The sequence below is a fragment of the Panthera uncia genome, chromosome C2 (assembly GCF_023721935.1).
Source record: "Panthera uncia isolate 11264 chromosome C2, Puncia_PCG_1.0, whole genome shotgun sequence".
In the NCBI taxonomy this organism is placed as follows: Eukaryota; Metazoa; Chordata; class Mammalia; order Carnivora; family Felidae; genus Panthera; species Panthera uncia.
The window spans coordinates 7,895,720-7,912,997 of record NC_064810.1 but is presented as its reverse complement, the minus strand read 5'-3'; the positions used below and the strand labels follow the sequence as shown (position 1 = coordinate 7,912,997).

Genomic DNA, 17,278 nt, shown 5'->3' with positions numbered 1-17,278 from the left:
CATTTCCAAGTTAATACGGGTAGACACTCACGGTTCAGACTCTTTCCTTCCCCTCCCCCTCCTCTGCTCTTGCTCTAATGGGCGAATTTGGCGGCCCCGGGCACCTGACAGCGGATACCCGGGCCCCAGCCAGCCAGGACAGTAGCCGGGCGGTTGCCGCTGTCCGAGATATCTACACATCTGTGTTTCCCTTAAAAAGCCACGGGAGGGTAGCCGCCAAAAAAAAAAAAAGCAGCCACGGGAGGTGTCTGGCCAGGAAGGGGAAGGACATGGCCAGCCTGAGGCCCTTGCCTGGGCCACTCGGGATCCAATGAGACGAAAATCAAAGCGGCCAGGCTGCTGGCAGGTCTTGAGTTAATAGCCCCTAAGAAGGGCAGTCGTCATATTTATATCCATAAAACCTGTTAACTACGGAAATTCTATAGCAACATACATCCCAAACCTTTTCTCAAAATTCTTATTTAGCTTTTTTTTTTCATTAAAAATGACTTCTGCCTTTGAAATTTCCCAGAAAGTATGGCCTCTTTGTCTTCTGATACTCTAAACACATCATCAAAGACAATTATTAATGCCACGTGAGCATAAAGGGCGATTTATAAACCGGAAACGCGTTCTCTGGGAGCCAGCTTCGGAATGACTCCGTGGATAAGCGCTGTCAGTTTCGCTGGCGAAGCCCCAGGATAAGGCGGTGCCTGACCCAGGCGTGTCCGTCCTGGGCCTCACCCGTCGCAGGACGCCGTCGCGGAAGAGAGCGGCGTGGCCGGGGTGCGGGGGGGTCAGCCGGCCGCCTTGCTCAGGCCTCACCGGGCGGAGGAACCGTCAGGGAGGCCAGGGAACGTGCGAAGCACACGGCTTATCTCTGAGGCCTGTTCGTTGCGGACCAACAGATACAATGGCAGGATCAGAAGGAAGAAACGCGTCGCAACAGGCTCACATTGCGCGAGCCACGTGGCTTTACCGAACGCACCTCCGTCACGGGCTTGGGGGCAGGCCAAGTTCATCACGTCCGGGGCATTTTCCCAGCACCACCCACCGCAGAGGGGTCTTCGCCTACTGCCCCGGGCACAGGTCTCCTGCCATTCGGAACCCACCCAGCAACAACAGGTGCAGACAGACGTTTTTTCCTCCCGTGCCAGGAAGGGACGCTTTATTCCAGTTCCCTCAAAACTTGGAAGTTGTTATGAAAAATGTTACAAAAGGACTACAGAACAGAGTCGGGGAAAAAATGCTACACCGTTCTAGAGGACGCCTCCTTGCGGCCCCGCGCGGATGATCCGCAGACCCCGTCCCCGCAGCCCCGCGCGGGCGGAATCCACCAACGTCGTAAGCCGGCCGCTTGCCCGTGACCATCCGGCGAAGCTGCTTTGCTGCGGGGGAGTCTTCGGTGCGGAGGGTTTCCTCGGCCTCCGGGATCCCACTTTCCGGCCAAGCACAAACGGCTGTTTGTAGTTTTACTGCCTCTAAAAGGGGGCAGTTAAGTCAGGAGTCCCAGGAAGTTTTGCTTTCTGCCAAGCGATCTGGCCAAAAACAACGGAGTCCTGTTGAGTCTTAAAGAAGAGGTCTGACGAGAGGCGAGCACTGGAAGCAGAAGCTTCACGGTGACTGTGGTCGGGGGTCAGCTCCGTTTCTGACACAGATTCATCGAGAAAGGAAGCACAAGCTGCGGGCTTCGGCTCCCATGGGTCGGCCCCCCAGCCGCATTTCCGCCCCGCAGCTCCCGCCGTCCACACTGCCCGCTCCTGGGCTACATCCTGCACAGCTTCAGCGGAAAGTTCTCGGTGATGAGGTGATCGGGGTGGAGAAGCACAACGATGTTAACCTCAAATTCTGAGAAAAGAAAGAACGGGCGTCACACTCACCTGCCCCCGCAGCAGAGGCCACACGCCCACCGCCCGGCTCTGAAGGTGAGGGGCGCACAGGCAGCCCTGGGGGCTTCTGTGCCCACGACCCGCGACGGTCACCCTCAGCTTCCAGGGGAACCGGGGAGGACTCTCTCTAGGGGAATTGGTCTTCTCTCCTTGGAACAGGAAGAGGTCAGCTTCTCAACCACACTTTCCTCATCCTCTGTCCTTACCAGAGAGAATCTTCTAGAATCCTTTCTGCTCATTCATAGTCTTGCTTTTTTTTTTTTTTTTTTTTTACTTCCAACAGTTCTTCATGGAAGAACCGACTGGGAACTGGCCAGCTGTGTGGGTCCCTGTCTCCCGCCCCAAATGAGAGACTGCGGTTTCACTGTTGTTCTTTGCGGGAGGGGTTAATTCACCCCAGATGCCGGTTCAAAGAACGGTCTCTCGTTGACGACGGCAAAAGCGGTGTGTGTGAGCGGGGAGCTCCGTGCCAAGAGGCCAGGGCCAAGCACCAAGGCAGCTCGGCTGGGGAAGGGGCTCTGCAGTCACCTCACCCAAGGCCCTCGTGGCTGGAGTCCTGAGGATAGTGTCCCCGAGGGTGTCTGTCTGCCTTCCTGGGGGGGGGGGGGGGCGGCCCTGGCAGGAGCTGTCGGCCAGCAGCGCCCCCGTCTCTCTCCTCATGATGACGACCGCCACCGCACTCGAACGGCCTGCTGGGACTCTGGTGGCCATCGTCTTCCCCCATCCCCTCGCCCCCCTGCCGTCCTCCCTGGAGGGGGCACGGCGTGGCTGGATGCCCGGCAGGCCGGGAAGGCCCAGGTCAGGGAGCTGGTGCTGGCTCTCCTTACGGCAGAGAACACGGGGCAGAACAGCCATTCCGCCCAGGCTCCGGGGCCCTGAGCCGGTCCCCGCGGGAGGACCCGGGCCCAACGGAGCACTGGGTCACGCGTGGTCAGCACCAGCAAAGCTGAAGGGGGTACACGCAGGTACCGCTGGACACTTGGGACGTACGGCTCGCTCCCACCTCCCAGCCAGACGCTCGGAGCCTCACCGCAGCCGGGCCCACGGACGGCAACTCCAGGGCCCACGGGAGCTGCGGGGCCCAGCCATCGGGCCCTCCCTCTGCTGCGTGCGCTCCCGACCAGCCGTGTCCGGCGGCCTGTGAGCCCCACCAAGTCCCTACTGGTGTCCGGGAGCCTGTCAGCCCCAAACCACATGAAATTCACGATCAGGTCTGAAGAGCATTACTGCTGTCCCAGCTGAAGGACTGAGGGCATGACTTATATGGAAGAATCGCAGGCTCGCATGACATGTTATATGGATACTTTCTAAATCTGATAGAAACAGCATGCAAAAAGTTAGGTGCTTAAAATACAGCACAGAAGAACAAAAATGTTTAGAGCTCTTGAAGTTTATGTAGAAAAACCAAGTGAGAAAGCAACAGATAAGCTCCTCCTTCTGGCTTAAAATCAAAGTATGCTGAAATAAAACACGGCCTTTAGGGCGCCGTGGGCAGCGTGCTGGGGGCCTGACGCTGGTCGCCAGGGGGGCACCTGCGGGGGGCAGCGGAGGGCGCTCGCTCTGCACTCCAGCCCCTGGCGCCCTGCCCTCTCTGCTGTGGGCACACACCAGCTATTCGATAATCATACACATGTTTTGTGAGAAAAGTCACAGCGGCGGGGCGCCTGGGTGGTTCAGTCTGTTGGGCGTCCAACTTGGGCTCAGGTCATGATCTCACGGTTGGGGAGTTTGAGCCCCGCATCGGGCTCCGTGCTGACAGCTCAGAGCCTGGAGCCTGCTTTGGACTCTGTGTCTCCCTCTCTCTCTGCCCCTGCCCTGCTCATGCTCAGTCTCTTTCTCTCTCTCTCTCACTAATGAGTAAACGTTAAAAAAACATTTTTTTTTTTTAATTAAAAAAAAAAAGTCACAGCAACTTAGCTCGGGTCAGATCTGACCCCACGCTGTCTTTAGCAGACATCGCCGTCCTTGTACGTGTTTGGCAAACAGCGGAGTCTGGTACCCTCTGCTCCTGCCACGATGTCCTGACCCCACGACGTGCTTGTTATGATGTCACATGGCAGGTAAAAGCACTCAAGGGGCTTCACAAATATTCGTCATGGAAAATGACCAAGACGCCGCCAGCTGGTGGAAGACAGCAGCCTTCACGGTGATCACACTGATGGTCACGCCCGAGTCTCCCCCAAATGCCAGCCTATCAGAGGAGCCTGCCTGACCTCCTCACGCACACGGCGGGCTTGCTCCCCGCTGTGCTAGTTTCCTTCTCGGACCCACGGTCCCTGCCCCACGGCGACAGGGCCACGCTGCCTCCCCGTGGAGGGCCGGCGCCGCTCACGTGTACGGTCAGGGCTGGCACGGCAGCCTCTCGGGGAGCTCCTGCCGAGCGGCCGGAGGACCGGGTGCTCGGGGCCGAGCCCGCCCCAAGCAGACCCGCGTGGGTCTGGGCCTCGGGCACTCGGTGGCCCTTCTGCGGGCCCCGCCTTCGCGGGAGAACCCCGGCAGGCCCGGGGCAGGGAGCCAGCGCGCTTACCCACTTTGAAGTTGGTGGTCTCCAGCGTAGGGCAGGTGAACAGCCGGGGGAAGACCATGTATATGGGGACAGACAGGCTCCGGCAAACATCTCCGTCGGCGATCTGAATATTCTGAATCTCCGTGGCGTCTCGGGCATATCCTTCGGCGCACCCTGGGGGAGGCGGGCCGCCGAGCGGTCAGGACACAGCGGGTGTCCAAACGGGCCGAGCGAGAGACCCCGGGGACCCCGTGAGCACCTGTGTCACCCCGCTCACCCGGCGCTGCCGTCTGCCCCACGCGACTCGAGCCGCCTCCCTCCGCGTGGCGCCTTCTCCCACGGACACGTCCTGGAAGCGGGAGGCGCGCCCTTCGGCCCGCTCCCCCCTCGGCCGGCCGGCCGCCGGGTCCTTACCGCAGGTCTCCACGCGGACCAGCTGCAGCTCTATGCTCTTGATGGCGGCCTCCGAGCTCTCGACCAGCAGCTCGCCCGTCAGCGGCTGCGTGATGACGCAGCTGGTTGAGCTGAGATGGCCCCTGATGAGAAACTTGGGGAGCAGGGCTCTCTACGACAAACAGAAGCGAGACGTCAGGGACGAAGGTGCCAAGGGAGATCGCTCCACAGTCAGCCACTCGGTGCAAGTAAAAACCGAACGCGAAGCTGGGTAATTTTCGTAAAACCCACGGTCGAGTCAGCTAACAGACTGAATTACTCAACAGCTGCCCGCAGACACCAGGCGTCCACACGGCCCGCACAGAATGGCCGGCTCCCTCGGAGCTGTCCCGATCGCCTAGATCAGATCTGGAAAGCTCCTTCTTGCCAAGCAACACGACCGAAAAACGCCCGAGGAAGTTGCCAAGAGCGTGTAAGGGCCACGGGCAACTGGTCACACATACACCCAAAAGGTTTTAAAAAAATAATCAACTTAAAAATGCCCCCAATTATGTGCGCCTGGGTGGCTCAGTCGGTTAAGCGTTCGACTTCGGCGTAGGCCACGATCTCAGGGTTCGTGGGTTTGAGCCCCGTGTCGGGCTCTGTGCTGACAGCTCGGAGCCTGGAGCCTGCCTCAGATTGTCTCCCTCTCTCTCTGCCCCTCCCCTGCTCATGCTGTCTCTCCCTAAGAATGCTATGCTCCCAATTATGCAATTTTGAAAAGCCAAGGCATTTATTTTATTTCAAGGACATTTAAAAAATTTTTTTACATTTGGTTTTATTTTTTACTATTTTTTTAAGTAGGCTTCACTCCCAGTGCAGAGCCCAATGCAGGGCCTGAACTCATGACCAGGAGATCAGACCTGAGCTGAGATCAAGAGCCAGACGCTCAACCAACTAAGCCACCCAGGCACCCCTCAAGGACATTTAAAGAAAACAATTGACTAAACCTTCTGGATGCTTCCTCTGTAGACCTAAGAACCTGGTCACAGGTGGATGATGATTTCTTGTGGGAAGTGGATATAAACAGAGGTAACTGTTCTAGAAGCCTTCACCTCGCTGGTCCCAGTTACTAAAGTGGAGTTTGGAGCACTGCTGTCTCACAGAAACAAAAAGCAGCCAAAATGGGAACCACCTATGTAATTTAAAATTTCCTAGTAGCTATATTTTAAGGAGTAAAAGGAAACAGCTAAAATCAACCAACAGGTCCAAACTCTCCCTTCCACATATAATCAATATTAAAAATTACATTTATATTCTCTTTCTTTTTGAAATCCAGTCAGGACCTGACACCCAGAGCTCATCCCAGTTCAGACCAGCCACACCTCAGGGGCCAGCGGTGGCCGTGACTGGTCTCCCCTGTCGGGCAGCGCCGGAACTGGGGTGCAGGGACCCGCACCTGCTGGCCCCAAGGGCAGAGAGCTCTAAAAAAAGACTTGATTCAAGACAAAGTTCTAAAAATAACTACAGAGAGGCTATTTGTTCCGAAAACTAAAAAGCAGTAGCAGTCTGCATTAAAATTCTTTTAGGCAACTGGCAAAAAAGAAAAGCTCTCAACGCCCAGCTAAAGATTCTGACTAATAATTCACTTTACCCCTCCTCCCGGGGACATGACGTTGGCATAAATAAACAAAAAAACAAGCTACACAGAGAAAGACTAGCCCGGTGAAGTGTTTCTGTGAATAAAAGTGCGCGGACAGTGAAGCTCCCAGCTCAGGGAACCACGTCCCGCGGTTAGAAGACAGAGCTCTGCACACGCGTGCTCCCAACGGGCCCTGGGCAGCCCTGAGGTCAGAGGTGGGGCCCACCCGGGGAAGGGGCAGTCGGGGCGGGGCAGTCACAGGGATGGCGGAACTGGCCATGGGCGGCCTCTGGGGTCAGCGTGTCCCCCTAGAGGGGGACTTCCCACCCAGGACGCTCCCAGAGCAGGCTGGGCGAGCGTCCCCATTTACGGCCACAATGCAGGACGACAAGGCTCTGACCCCAGAAGACAAGCCACCTGCACACCTTCACAGAGAGCCCACAGGGCCGAATGCCCCTCCCCTGCAGCAGAGCTCCTCAGGTAGAGTGTGCGTGTGTAACCACAAGGACAGATTATCATTTGGGCCGAGGACAGAGAGTCTGGTTAACAAGGCCACACACGTTTGATCCTCGTTTATATAAACATAAGCTGACACCCAAAAACCGATAGACACTTGAGGAAAATAAAAGCAAGAAAAAGAGGCCGATGCCAGCAAACAGGATCACCAGGAAGAGAGATGAAGGGCCGTGTGTCTGCAGGAAGAGGCACTATCTTGCGAGAGGAACTGCTTGGAGATGAATCACACTGCTGTTGAAGCAAACGTTTCTTTTATTATTATCATTATTATTATTATTATTTTTAACGTTTATTTATTTTTGAGACAGAGAGCGACAGAGCATGAACAGGGGAGGGCCAGAGAGAGGGAGACACAGAATCCGAAGCAGGCTCCAGGCTCCGAGCTGTCAGCAGAGAGCCCGATATGGGGCTCAAACTCACAGACCGTGAGATCATGACCTGAGCCGAAGTAGGACGCTCAACCGACTGGGCCACCCAGGCGCCCGAAGCAAATGTTTCGATAGCTGGGCTCCATACCAACCAAAGAGCAAATCAGTGAGCTGGAAGACCGAGCCGAGGACTCTGCTGGGATGCGTCTAAGAGACACTGAGAGATGGTCACAGAGCTGAAGGAAAGACAGCTGAAGGAAACATCAAAATCTGGGCAAGGGCTTAGATGTTCCACAATGCTAAGGATGGGGAGATACTGGAAGTTTTCAGGGCTGGGTAAGGAAGAGGGAGGAGACACAGATGAGCTCGCACAAATTTGGGGATCAGGTCATCATGAGAATCACGAGGCACCAGAACACCAGGCAGCTACTTCCCAAGTTCTAAGGGGAAACGAAATTAGAGCCAGAGTCTTCGACCTGAACAAACTAGGGTTCCAGTGTCTGGTGTCTGTTAGACACTCAAGGATGTAAGTTCACTCCTTGCCCTTTCTGAAAGAATGACTCTAGGATGTACTCCAGCAACACAGAAAATAAACTGAAGACACACGAGAATGGGAGAGGAAGCAACAGGCAGCAATGACCACGGTGACACCTCCAGTAAAGCAGTGACAGTTAAATCCTGACTGTGATAGTTCAGGCAACTGTAAGAAATGGCTTCTAAGCCAACAGAGGCTTAATTAACACTGAGAAAAATGAAACAGACAAAGCGGACCTTAGATTTCAGACCATTTCAACAAACAAGGGTGTGGTAGGAGGAAAATGCGAAAATGTTATAAACCTTCCGGCAGAAGGTTCTCGTTCTCCGTGTTGTTACTGAAACGCATGATTGTCTCTGCATGTTTGAACATTTGGGGATCACTGTTAGGAAAACAGAAACAGGATGTTAGAGAAAAAAGGAGCAGGTAATAGTACGCTAACAGAAAAAAAACCCTCGCGACCTTAACCAATTAGACCAAGGCCAGGCAAAGAGAGAAACATTAAGGTCCACCAGAGGGTGCAGGACATGACGGAAGGAACAAAACACTCGTTCAAAGGATCTGGCTGCGTGCTCTTTACAAGACGCTCTTGGATCTACTCAGCCCCCCTCCCCTCTCCCGTTCTGTCACCTGGTTCTGTATTGTTTAGATTCCTAAGAAACACAAACCAGTTAAGAGCATGAGCGCCAACTGGGACACCACCGGGTAGTTCTCGGGCTGAACAGCCGAGGCCAGGAAGGGACCAGGGCAGTGAGATCCAGGCCGCGGCCGCAGCCTCAGCCCGTCACTACCACCTGCACTCCCTGCACGTGTCCAGTCATGTTCAAATCCCTGTGAGAGTACAAGCCGACCGGGCCATGGGGGTCCTGTCCCCTCCAGATGGTAAAGGGACTTTCTGAGAGGCACCTGAGGACGCACCCCTGCCTCCCCAGGGAGGCCAATAACCGCTCCTGTGCCCCAGGCCTCCCAGACTTGCCTTTAACCCAGATGACAGGGTCCGGACAGCAGAATGCGGGATGACAGCAGGGAAGAAGAGCCAGGCCCTCGGACAAGAGAGCAGGTGGCCAGCTAAGAAGTGAGGGGTGCGGGGGTGGTCGGGACTCAGGGAAAAGGGGCTCTGACCGCAGCACAAAAGAACCGGGAGGAGAGCGGGGCGACCATGGTGGGCATACAGGCTCCCGGAGCAGCCTCTGAAAAGCATTCTTGTTCCAAGTAGTTACCGAGTTTAAAAAATCAAACCAGGGGCGCCTGAGCGGCTCAGTCAGTTAAGTGGCCGACTTCAGCTCAGGTCATGATCTCACAGTCTGTGAGTTCGAGCCCCTAGTCGGGCTCTGTGCTGACAGCTTGGAGCCTGGAGCCTGCTTTGGATTCTGTCTTTCTCTGCCCCTCCCCCCACTCACATTCACGCACGCATGCGCGCGCGCGCACACACACACACACACACACACACACACACACTCTAATACAAATAAACATTAAAAAAAAAAAAGAAATCAAACCAAAAATCCAGGCTATTTTGGGTACAGAGATAATCAGAACGTTACTCTTTGCTGATGACCTCATACCCAAAGAAGGAACCCTTGGTCAACGGTCTGTCCACGGGGCCCGGTCACCAAGAAAACATCTCTGGCTTTCAAGTGGGAAGTGCACGTACCTCTCGGACGTTCTGCAAGGTTTCGGGAGTGATAGTGAAGTCCACAGGGCTCGGGGTCAGCTTCCCCTTCTGAGGCTAAAACAGGAGGTAAAACCAACATCAGCGGCTTGAAGGCCCAGGGTTCCACGGGTCCAACTTCCCTTTCCGTTTTTAAATTTTTTTTTTTTCTTAACGTTTATTTTTGAGACAGAGAGAGACAGAGCATGAACAGGGGAGGGGCAGAGAGAGAGGGAGACACAGAATCTGAAAAAGGCTCCGGGCTCTGAGCTGTCAGCACAGAGCCTGACGCGGGGCTCGAACTCATGGACCGTGAGATCATGACCTGAGCCGAAGTCGGACGCTTAACCGCCCGAGCCACTCAGGCGCCCCTCTCTTTCCGTTTTTAAACAGACGAAAGGCAGCAGAATGGATTGGGGGGGGGGGGGGGGGCGGGGAGCTGGCAGTGCGAGGCAGCTCACCTGGGTTCTACGAACACAGCTCTGCCAAAAGACAGTGTTGTGCTCTTTGTCACATTTCTTCATCCCCTGTGACTCAGTTTCCTCATCTGTAAAATGAGGGACCACTTTCTTAACCTATCAGGTCCCTTTCAGGTCCGGGAATTAAAAATCAGACCTAAGAACCAAGGGTAGTAGTATTGGAAGGTATTCACGTTAAAGCTTTAGAATAAGAGCTGGCGCCAAGTACCTCTGATGCGCTCCTGACCGAGCGCGACGAGCCTACGGGGTGCTGCTGCGGTCACCGGCCCCACTTCACAGACGAGGACAGTGAGGCACAGAGAACCCGGACGGTCTCAAGTGGCAGAACCGAGAGTCAAACCCGGGTGGTCTGGCTCCAAGGCCGGCACTGTGAGCCACCCAGCCGTCCAAGTGTCCACCGGGAGGATCACTCCCATTAAATAATCATAAGTGTTGCCATCGTCAGCCAAGCACGGTCACCTCCACGTTGCACAGCTGCGGAACCCATCGGCACCGCCGAGCTTCATGAGGGCCCGCCTGGCGGATTCCGCTCCGGCGCTGGGATCCCGAGGCCACTGACAGCCAGATGCCAGGAGCCAAACTGCCAAGTTTACTCATTTACCAAAGGCGTATTCTACGCGATATTCTTATTAATAGGTTCATGAACATAGTCTTTAGTGGACATATTCTTCCTCACGGCATTTAAAGGAGTACTTAACTTGTCGACTAGAGATCACAGCATGGTTTTAGCCTTCTCATGAAATCGTTCGTAAAAAAGAACAGGATTATTTTTGTAGTTTTTTTTAAGATTTTATTTTTAAGATTTTAAGCCCCAACATGGGGCTCGAACTCACAACCCTGAGATCAAGAGCTGCATGTTCCAGCAACTGTGCAAGCCAGGCACCCCAAGAACAGGGTTCTTTTTTTTATTATTAGTTTTTTAATGTTTATTTATTTTTGAGAGAGACAGAGAGGTAGAGTGTGAGCAGGGGAGGGGCAGAGAGAGAGGCAGACACAGAATCCGAAGCAGGCTCCAGGCTCCGAGCTGTCGGCACAGAGCCCGACGTGGGGCTCGAACCCACGAGCGGTGAGATCATGACCTGAGCCAAAGTCGGACGCTTAACCGACTGAGCCACAAGGCGCCCCCAAAAACACGGTCTTTGAAGGCTGGGTGTTGGTAAGCTGCCAGGAGCATGGAGGAAGCCCCACACGGCCCTGACCCACACGGGAGCCCCACACGGCACCAGGGTCAGGGCCTGCCCTGAGCTGACCTCGGACAGGGCCCTGCAGTCATGAGCAGGCTGGGGGTCGGGGGTCAGGGAAGACCTGGCCTGGAGTGTGGCTCTGGGCAGGGGGCTGAATTTGGGTTTATTCTCCTTCACAAAGCTGGAGGTTCTTTTTGTTAAAGACATAAAAGGGTGTATGTCTCTTTTACAGAATAATCCACATTAAAGAAAAAATATTTTTTTTTTGCTTCCATGTGAAGACCTTTGATACAAAAAAGGAAAATACCTAAATCACATGACTTCTAAAAAAAGATAAATATTTTTAATATTTTATATAATACATTATCACTAAAAGACACTTAAACAGTGATTATTAAACATTTAATAAGGGGTTAATGATAAATGTTAGACGTCCTAAAAAAAAAAAAATCACAAAAATGATGGAAATAAAGGACATCGGTGATTTTGCCCATCTTCTGCACAAGAGATTTAAGTCTTACATTTTTATGTAACCATGACTAAAAGACATCCATGGACATTTCATAACAGTACAAAAGAAATACAATTGCAAATTTTCCACAAAAGCAACGTGCCTCCCCGCGGAGCTCTGTAGGAGCCCCCATTTACTAAGGCACGTGGCAGGGACGGTGGGAGACGTGTGGGGTCCCCAGGACGCGGCGCCTTGCGCAATTACCTACGAAGGGAAGCGAGTCAGGGAAAGCTAGTGGCTTCTGCGTCTGTCCAGTTTGGTGCCATCTTGACACGGCCCGCAGCCCCGCAGAACCCGTTCGCTCACCGAGCACACGCACGGGTCTTACCCGGCCCGGTGAGGCCCTCAGAAGCGGTGCTCCCGGGTCAGCCCAGGGACGGCCCAGGCAGACGTGCGCCGACACGTCCAGACCCCGTACACCTGGGCGCCTCCAGGAACCCCAGTTTGGCCACCTCCGTCTCCAAACTGCTCAGGATCAAACGAAAGGCAGATGCGCTGCGATCTGAGTCTAGGCGGCCATTCAAGGGGGAGCTAGGCTAGCGCTGGCCTAGAGAAGGCGGGAGCCGGCCCTGACCTGGAGGTGTGAGCACACAGCCCAGGGAAGGGAAGGACGACACGGCCTGCAGAGAGGCCCGGGAGACAAGGGAATCCAATGCTGTGGACATCCGTCACACGTGTCACACCTAGGGCGGACATGGCCAGTCACCGTGAGGCTCTGCACGACGACCAAGGAACAGCACAGATGGGCTGCGGACTCTACCTTGAATTCACCCGGAATCGCCAACAGTCACAGGGGAGAGGGATCCAGTTCCCTCAGTCGGCACGTGAAAGGAAATTTTAAAGAACATGTTGTAAAAAATTTTTTAAAATGAATAAATAAATAAATAAATAAAATAAAGAATATGTCGTCACTGCAAAATAATAACAGAAGGTGCTGGGAGAGGGGCGCCTGGGTGGCTCAGTCAGTTAATGTCTGCCATTGGCTCAGGTTGTGATCTCACGGTTTGTGGGTTCGAGCCCCGCGTTGGGCTCTGAGCTGACAGCTCGGAGCCTGGAGCCTGCTTCTTGTTCTGTGTCTCCCTCTCTCTCTGTGCCCCTCCCCCACTCATGGTCTATGTCTCTCAAAAATGAATAAAACATTTAAAAAAATGTATTAAAAAAAAAAAAAAAGGAAGTGTTGGGAGACGCGACCCACCCTGACCCCGAAGGTCCCTGTGTGCTCTCACTGGGCGTGCCAACAAGGTAAGGTCCTGACCATCCCTTGTCTGAGGCGGGCCACTGCTCTGGGTTGTGTGGCCGTCATGACCTTGAGAAAGGAAGAGATGCGTCCCTCGGAAACAGGCCTGCTGCTTCCTATGACAGAGGTGGCGCCCCTGCCCGCTGTTTCTCAGCGGAGGCACGGCCCCCTGGAGGGTTCTGATCCTGCCAGAAGACACTAGCATCCCTGTCTCCAACCCAGGAGTCTCTTCCCCAGCAGCCATGACACAGCACCAGGCTAACTTCTTGGCCTACAAACGGGGGAAAAGACCAGACCCTGCGGAAGAGTCCCATCATGATGCGCAGAGCCCCAAACACAGCTTACAGCGGAGTGAACGATGAATTCGCAGGTCTTCGTCACGTCCTTGGCCAACAGAGACCGCCTCATGTCACAGCGCAGGGTGTACTGGAGGGCGAAATCGGACAAGAAAATGCCGTTTTAGTGTGGTCTGCTTCCACCTTGGAACTTTATCCAAAGACCCAAGAAAGCCAACTTTCAGGGAAACGTGGTCCAACTACTGTGTTCAATGAACTTAATATACATAACTGGGGGAGCCAGTGCTCAAAGTAAAGGCATTTCTATAAAAAGACCAAAAGCAAAAACACACTTTCGGGTGATGCCGCGGACGTCCCGTAGTTGACCCGCTGGTGCAAAGGCACAGAGTCTCACCTATAAGAGGCAGAGAGCGGAAAGAATGTGCACCGCTTTAAATCCAGCTGTCTGTCTTAGCGTGTGAACCCTGACAAATAAGACAACCCGTGTGAGCTTTAAAGAGGAGGGATCAGGGGCGCCTGGGTGGCGCAGTCGGTTAAGCGTCCGACTTCAGCCAGGTCACGATCTCGCGGTCTGTGAGTTCGAGCCCCGCGTCAGGCTCTGGGCTGATGGCTCGGAGCCTGGAGCCTGTTTCCGATTCTGTGTCTCCCTCTCTCTCTGCCCCTCCCCCGTTCATGCTCTGTCTCTCTCTGTCCCAAAAATAAATAAATAAACGTTGAAAAAAGAAAAAAAAAAATTTTAAAGAGGAGGGATCTCTTTAAAATGGGGATATTAGTACCTGCCTGCAGCAAGGGCCGAATGAGATAATGTGTGACACGCACTTAGTACAGGGTCTGGCACGTAGCAGCTCTTAGTAAAATGGCAGCTATTTTGTCCTGAGGATTAGAAAACACACAGGAAGGACAAGAAGCCCCAGGACAGCGTCTGGCATCTCACGAACCGCCCCTGAGAAGCGAGCTGCCCGTGGCACCGTGTGCACAGCACGGCGCCGGGTGACGGACCAAGATCGGAGTCGGACCCTGCACCCAGGAGTTGCGGCTTTAGCGAAGAGAGGACTCTGCGGTGACAGTGCTCAAGGTCTAAGACTCCAGGGCACCTCAAAACTAGCTCTCCACATTTCAATTAACTGTTTTAAGGTCTATTTATTTTTATTATTTATTTATTTATTTTAATGTTTATTTATTTTTGAGACAGAGAGAGACAGAGCATGAACAGGGGAGGGTCAGAGAGAGAGGGAGACACAGAATCCGAAGCAGGTTCCAGGCTCTGAGCTGTTCGCACAGAGCCCGACGCGGGGCTCAAACCCACAGACCGCGAGATCATGACCTGGGCTGAAGTCGGCCGCTCAACCGACTGAGCCACCCAGGCGCCCCAGGTCTATTTATTTTTGAGAGAGACAGAGAGACAGAGTGTGAGTGGGGAAGGAGCAGAGAGGGGGGGGGGGGGGGAGACACAGAATCCGAAGCGGGCCCCAGGCTCCGAGCCGCCAGCAGAGCCCGACACGGGGCTCGAACCCACAAACCGTGAGATCATGACCTGAGCCGAAGCCAGACGCTTAACCGACTGAGCCACCCTGGCACCACTAGCTCTCCATATTTTAACCTTAAGAAGTAATAAAGAAGGGGAAATCTTTTAAAATGTTTATTTTGGAAAAGTCGACCATGTGCAAAAGTAAAGAGAAGAGTATAAAGACGCCCCACGTATCCAGGAGCCAGCTTCCACAGGGGTCGATGCATGGCCGATCTTAACTATTCTCCCTCTCAGCCGTTCCCCATGTGCCAATACACAGACATACCCTGAGTGCAAGGTGACGGGGACAGGTAAGGCAGGTGGCATCACGCTAGCTTTTAACCCGTGTTCAGTTTCTCTGCTGTGCCTGTGCTGTTTTTCTGAACCAGCCACTGCTCGTGTACCTCCTGCAAGACAGGCCCGGTTCTACCCAAGGGGGAGCGGGCCCCTCTGCGGGGCCGGTCCCTGAGCTAAGAGCTCTGACCTGGGACTGTTTCTTCACATGGTTCTTGTCTGTGGGTTGACACACCGGTAACAAAAATCTATAGCATGATCACTGTCTTCATGCTAATCTAAAAAAAAAAATCACATAACCCACATTGAAGAAAGTCAGCTACAGTTTTAATCATCCAGGAAAAACTTTAGAATTATGTTGAAAATATTTTATATAACTGGGACTACATGCATGGTTGAATCAAGAAGCTACATTATTATGAACGACCTGTCCACATTATACAAGAAGTTGCTATATATTTAAGGTGTTACCGGTTATTAAAACATTTTTAAAAATTTGTTTATTTAGGGAGAGAGAGAACATGAGCAGGGGAAGGGCAGAGAGAGGGAGAGAATCCCAAGCAGGCTCCACACTGTCAGTGCAGAGCCTGACACAGGGCTCAAACTCAAGAACTGTAAGATCATGACCCGAGCAGAGACCAAGAGTTGGACGCTTAAGCGACTGAGCCACCCAGGCGCCCCTAAAACATTTTTCTAAAGAAACATCCCTTGTCTACAAAGATCTTTATATATATAAAGATCTACAAAGATCTATATCTATATATAAAGATCTTTGTAGACAAGGGATGTATATATACGTGTGTACACACACACACACACACACACACACACACACACACACACACATTCTCTTTTGAGATTTCAATCTGGTCTCCCCAGCCAGACAAGCTCAGTGAGGCCTGGTACTGCTAGATCTGTATACGTGTGTGTGCACACAACGTGTGTGTATGCGTGCAGTCTGTGTGTATGCACACGCGTGTTTTGTCTTTCTCCTACACAGCCCACACGCTGTCCAGCATGGGCGACATTTTGATCAGACCGGCCTGGTCTCTTGCATTCTCTTCCCAGTGGGAACTTCCCCTTCCTCATTTTTAGCCTCAGGGCTTTGGCAGAGCTGACCTCCCGTCAGCCTCCTGGAAGTGACCGGTAAGCCAGGCCTGCTACGGGGACTGTCGGAAACAACTCTTTCTGCTGGGGTGCCAATCCAGTACATCATACGCCAGCCACACGCTAGCAGCCAGCTCTGCCGTGGCCAGCGAAGAACCCAGCTGAGAATGAGGCCTGCACAGAAGACAACGGAGCCGGGGACACAGCTGGCCTCCCGCACTTCTGGCTCTGTGATCGGATACCTTTTTTAGGCGAAGTCAGCTTGAACTGGATTTCCATCACTCGCAAAGGAGAACAAGTGGCATCAACTTCTGGCCACGGAATGTTTTTAAGTATGAAGGCAGTAATTCGTAACATGGGGCAGATGCTAACAAGCGAGGGTGGGGAGAAAGGCGGAGAAGAGGAACATGCTGATTTTTGTTCCAGGAATTATGTCAATTCTTTTACATGCACCATCTCAGTTAATTCTAACAACTCCAATAGAACTGTTAGGATAATGCAAGGACAGCTACCAATACCTCATTTATATTCAATCATTCAACAAATACGGACTTGGACCATTCCATGTGCCAGGCACCGAGCTAACTAAGCACTTCATGCCAAGACCTCATTAATCCCCTAGGAGGAGGTCATGAAGGCTGTTCGGGGTCACAGAGGTGGGATATGAATTTACACCTGCTGGCTGCCAAAACCCATGCTCGGAATCTTTACACAACACGTAACTCAAGCCCAGATCTGTCTGCCGCAAAGCCCTCGATCTTTTTGCTTTATCGCGCTCTTGCCCGATCGTGAAGAAATGGTCCAGGTGGTAGGAGTTTCCGCAGGTCAGAGGGGGTCAGGACGGTCAGACTGAGCAGGGCTCCAGAAAGAGGTGCAAGATTGGATCTTCTATGACCGTCAGTAAACACAGAGCCAACAGGAAGAAGAAAGAAGACTGCCGATAGATTTGAAGCAGGCTCCCAGAAAGGATATTCTGAACTATGACAAAGAATGACTAGCATCTGGATAAACTAATTTTGAATTGCGATTTCAGACATGTTAGTACCGCTCTATGCTGTGTTATTATAGGACAAAACGTTGTTACTATGGCCACATGCGTGGAACAAACATAATAAAACTTGCCTACGATTTACATAACTTTTAAAAGAAAAGGCGCACCAAGGACAACTAGGGAAAGCGGGCGGATTCTCGTATGCATGATCTAA

The 17,278-nt window shown here is 53.1% G+C and overlaps 1 protein-coding gene across 1 annotated transcript in view; it reads right to left on the bottom strand.

Moving 5' to 3' along the window:
- Nucleotides 1-224: 224 nt before the first annotated feature.
- Nucleotides 225-17,278, bottom strand: part of VPS26C (VPS26 endosomal protein sorting factor C) — a 47,477-nt gene continuing 30,423 nt past the window's right edge. The window contains exons 4-8 of the mRNA XM_049627880.1: nucleotides 13,215-13,295; nucleotides 9,462-9,536; nucleotides 4,789-4,939; nucleotides 4,396-4,548; nucleotides 225-1,827 (exon numbers count right to left, since the gene is read on the bottom strand). Of these exons, the coding sequence (XP_049483837.1) occupies nucleotides 1,745-1,827; nucleotides 4,396-4,548; nucleotides 4,789-4,939; nucleotides 9,462-9,536; nucleotides 13,215-13,295 (543 nt within the window). The 3' untranslated portion in view covers nucleotides 225-1,744. The remainder of the gene's footprint in view (nucleotides 1,828-4,395; nucleotides 4,549-4,788; nucleotides 4,940-9,461; nucleotides 9,537-13,214; nucleotides 13,296-17,278) is intronic.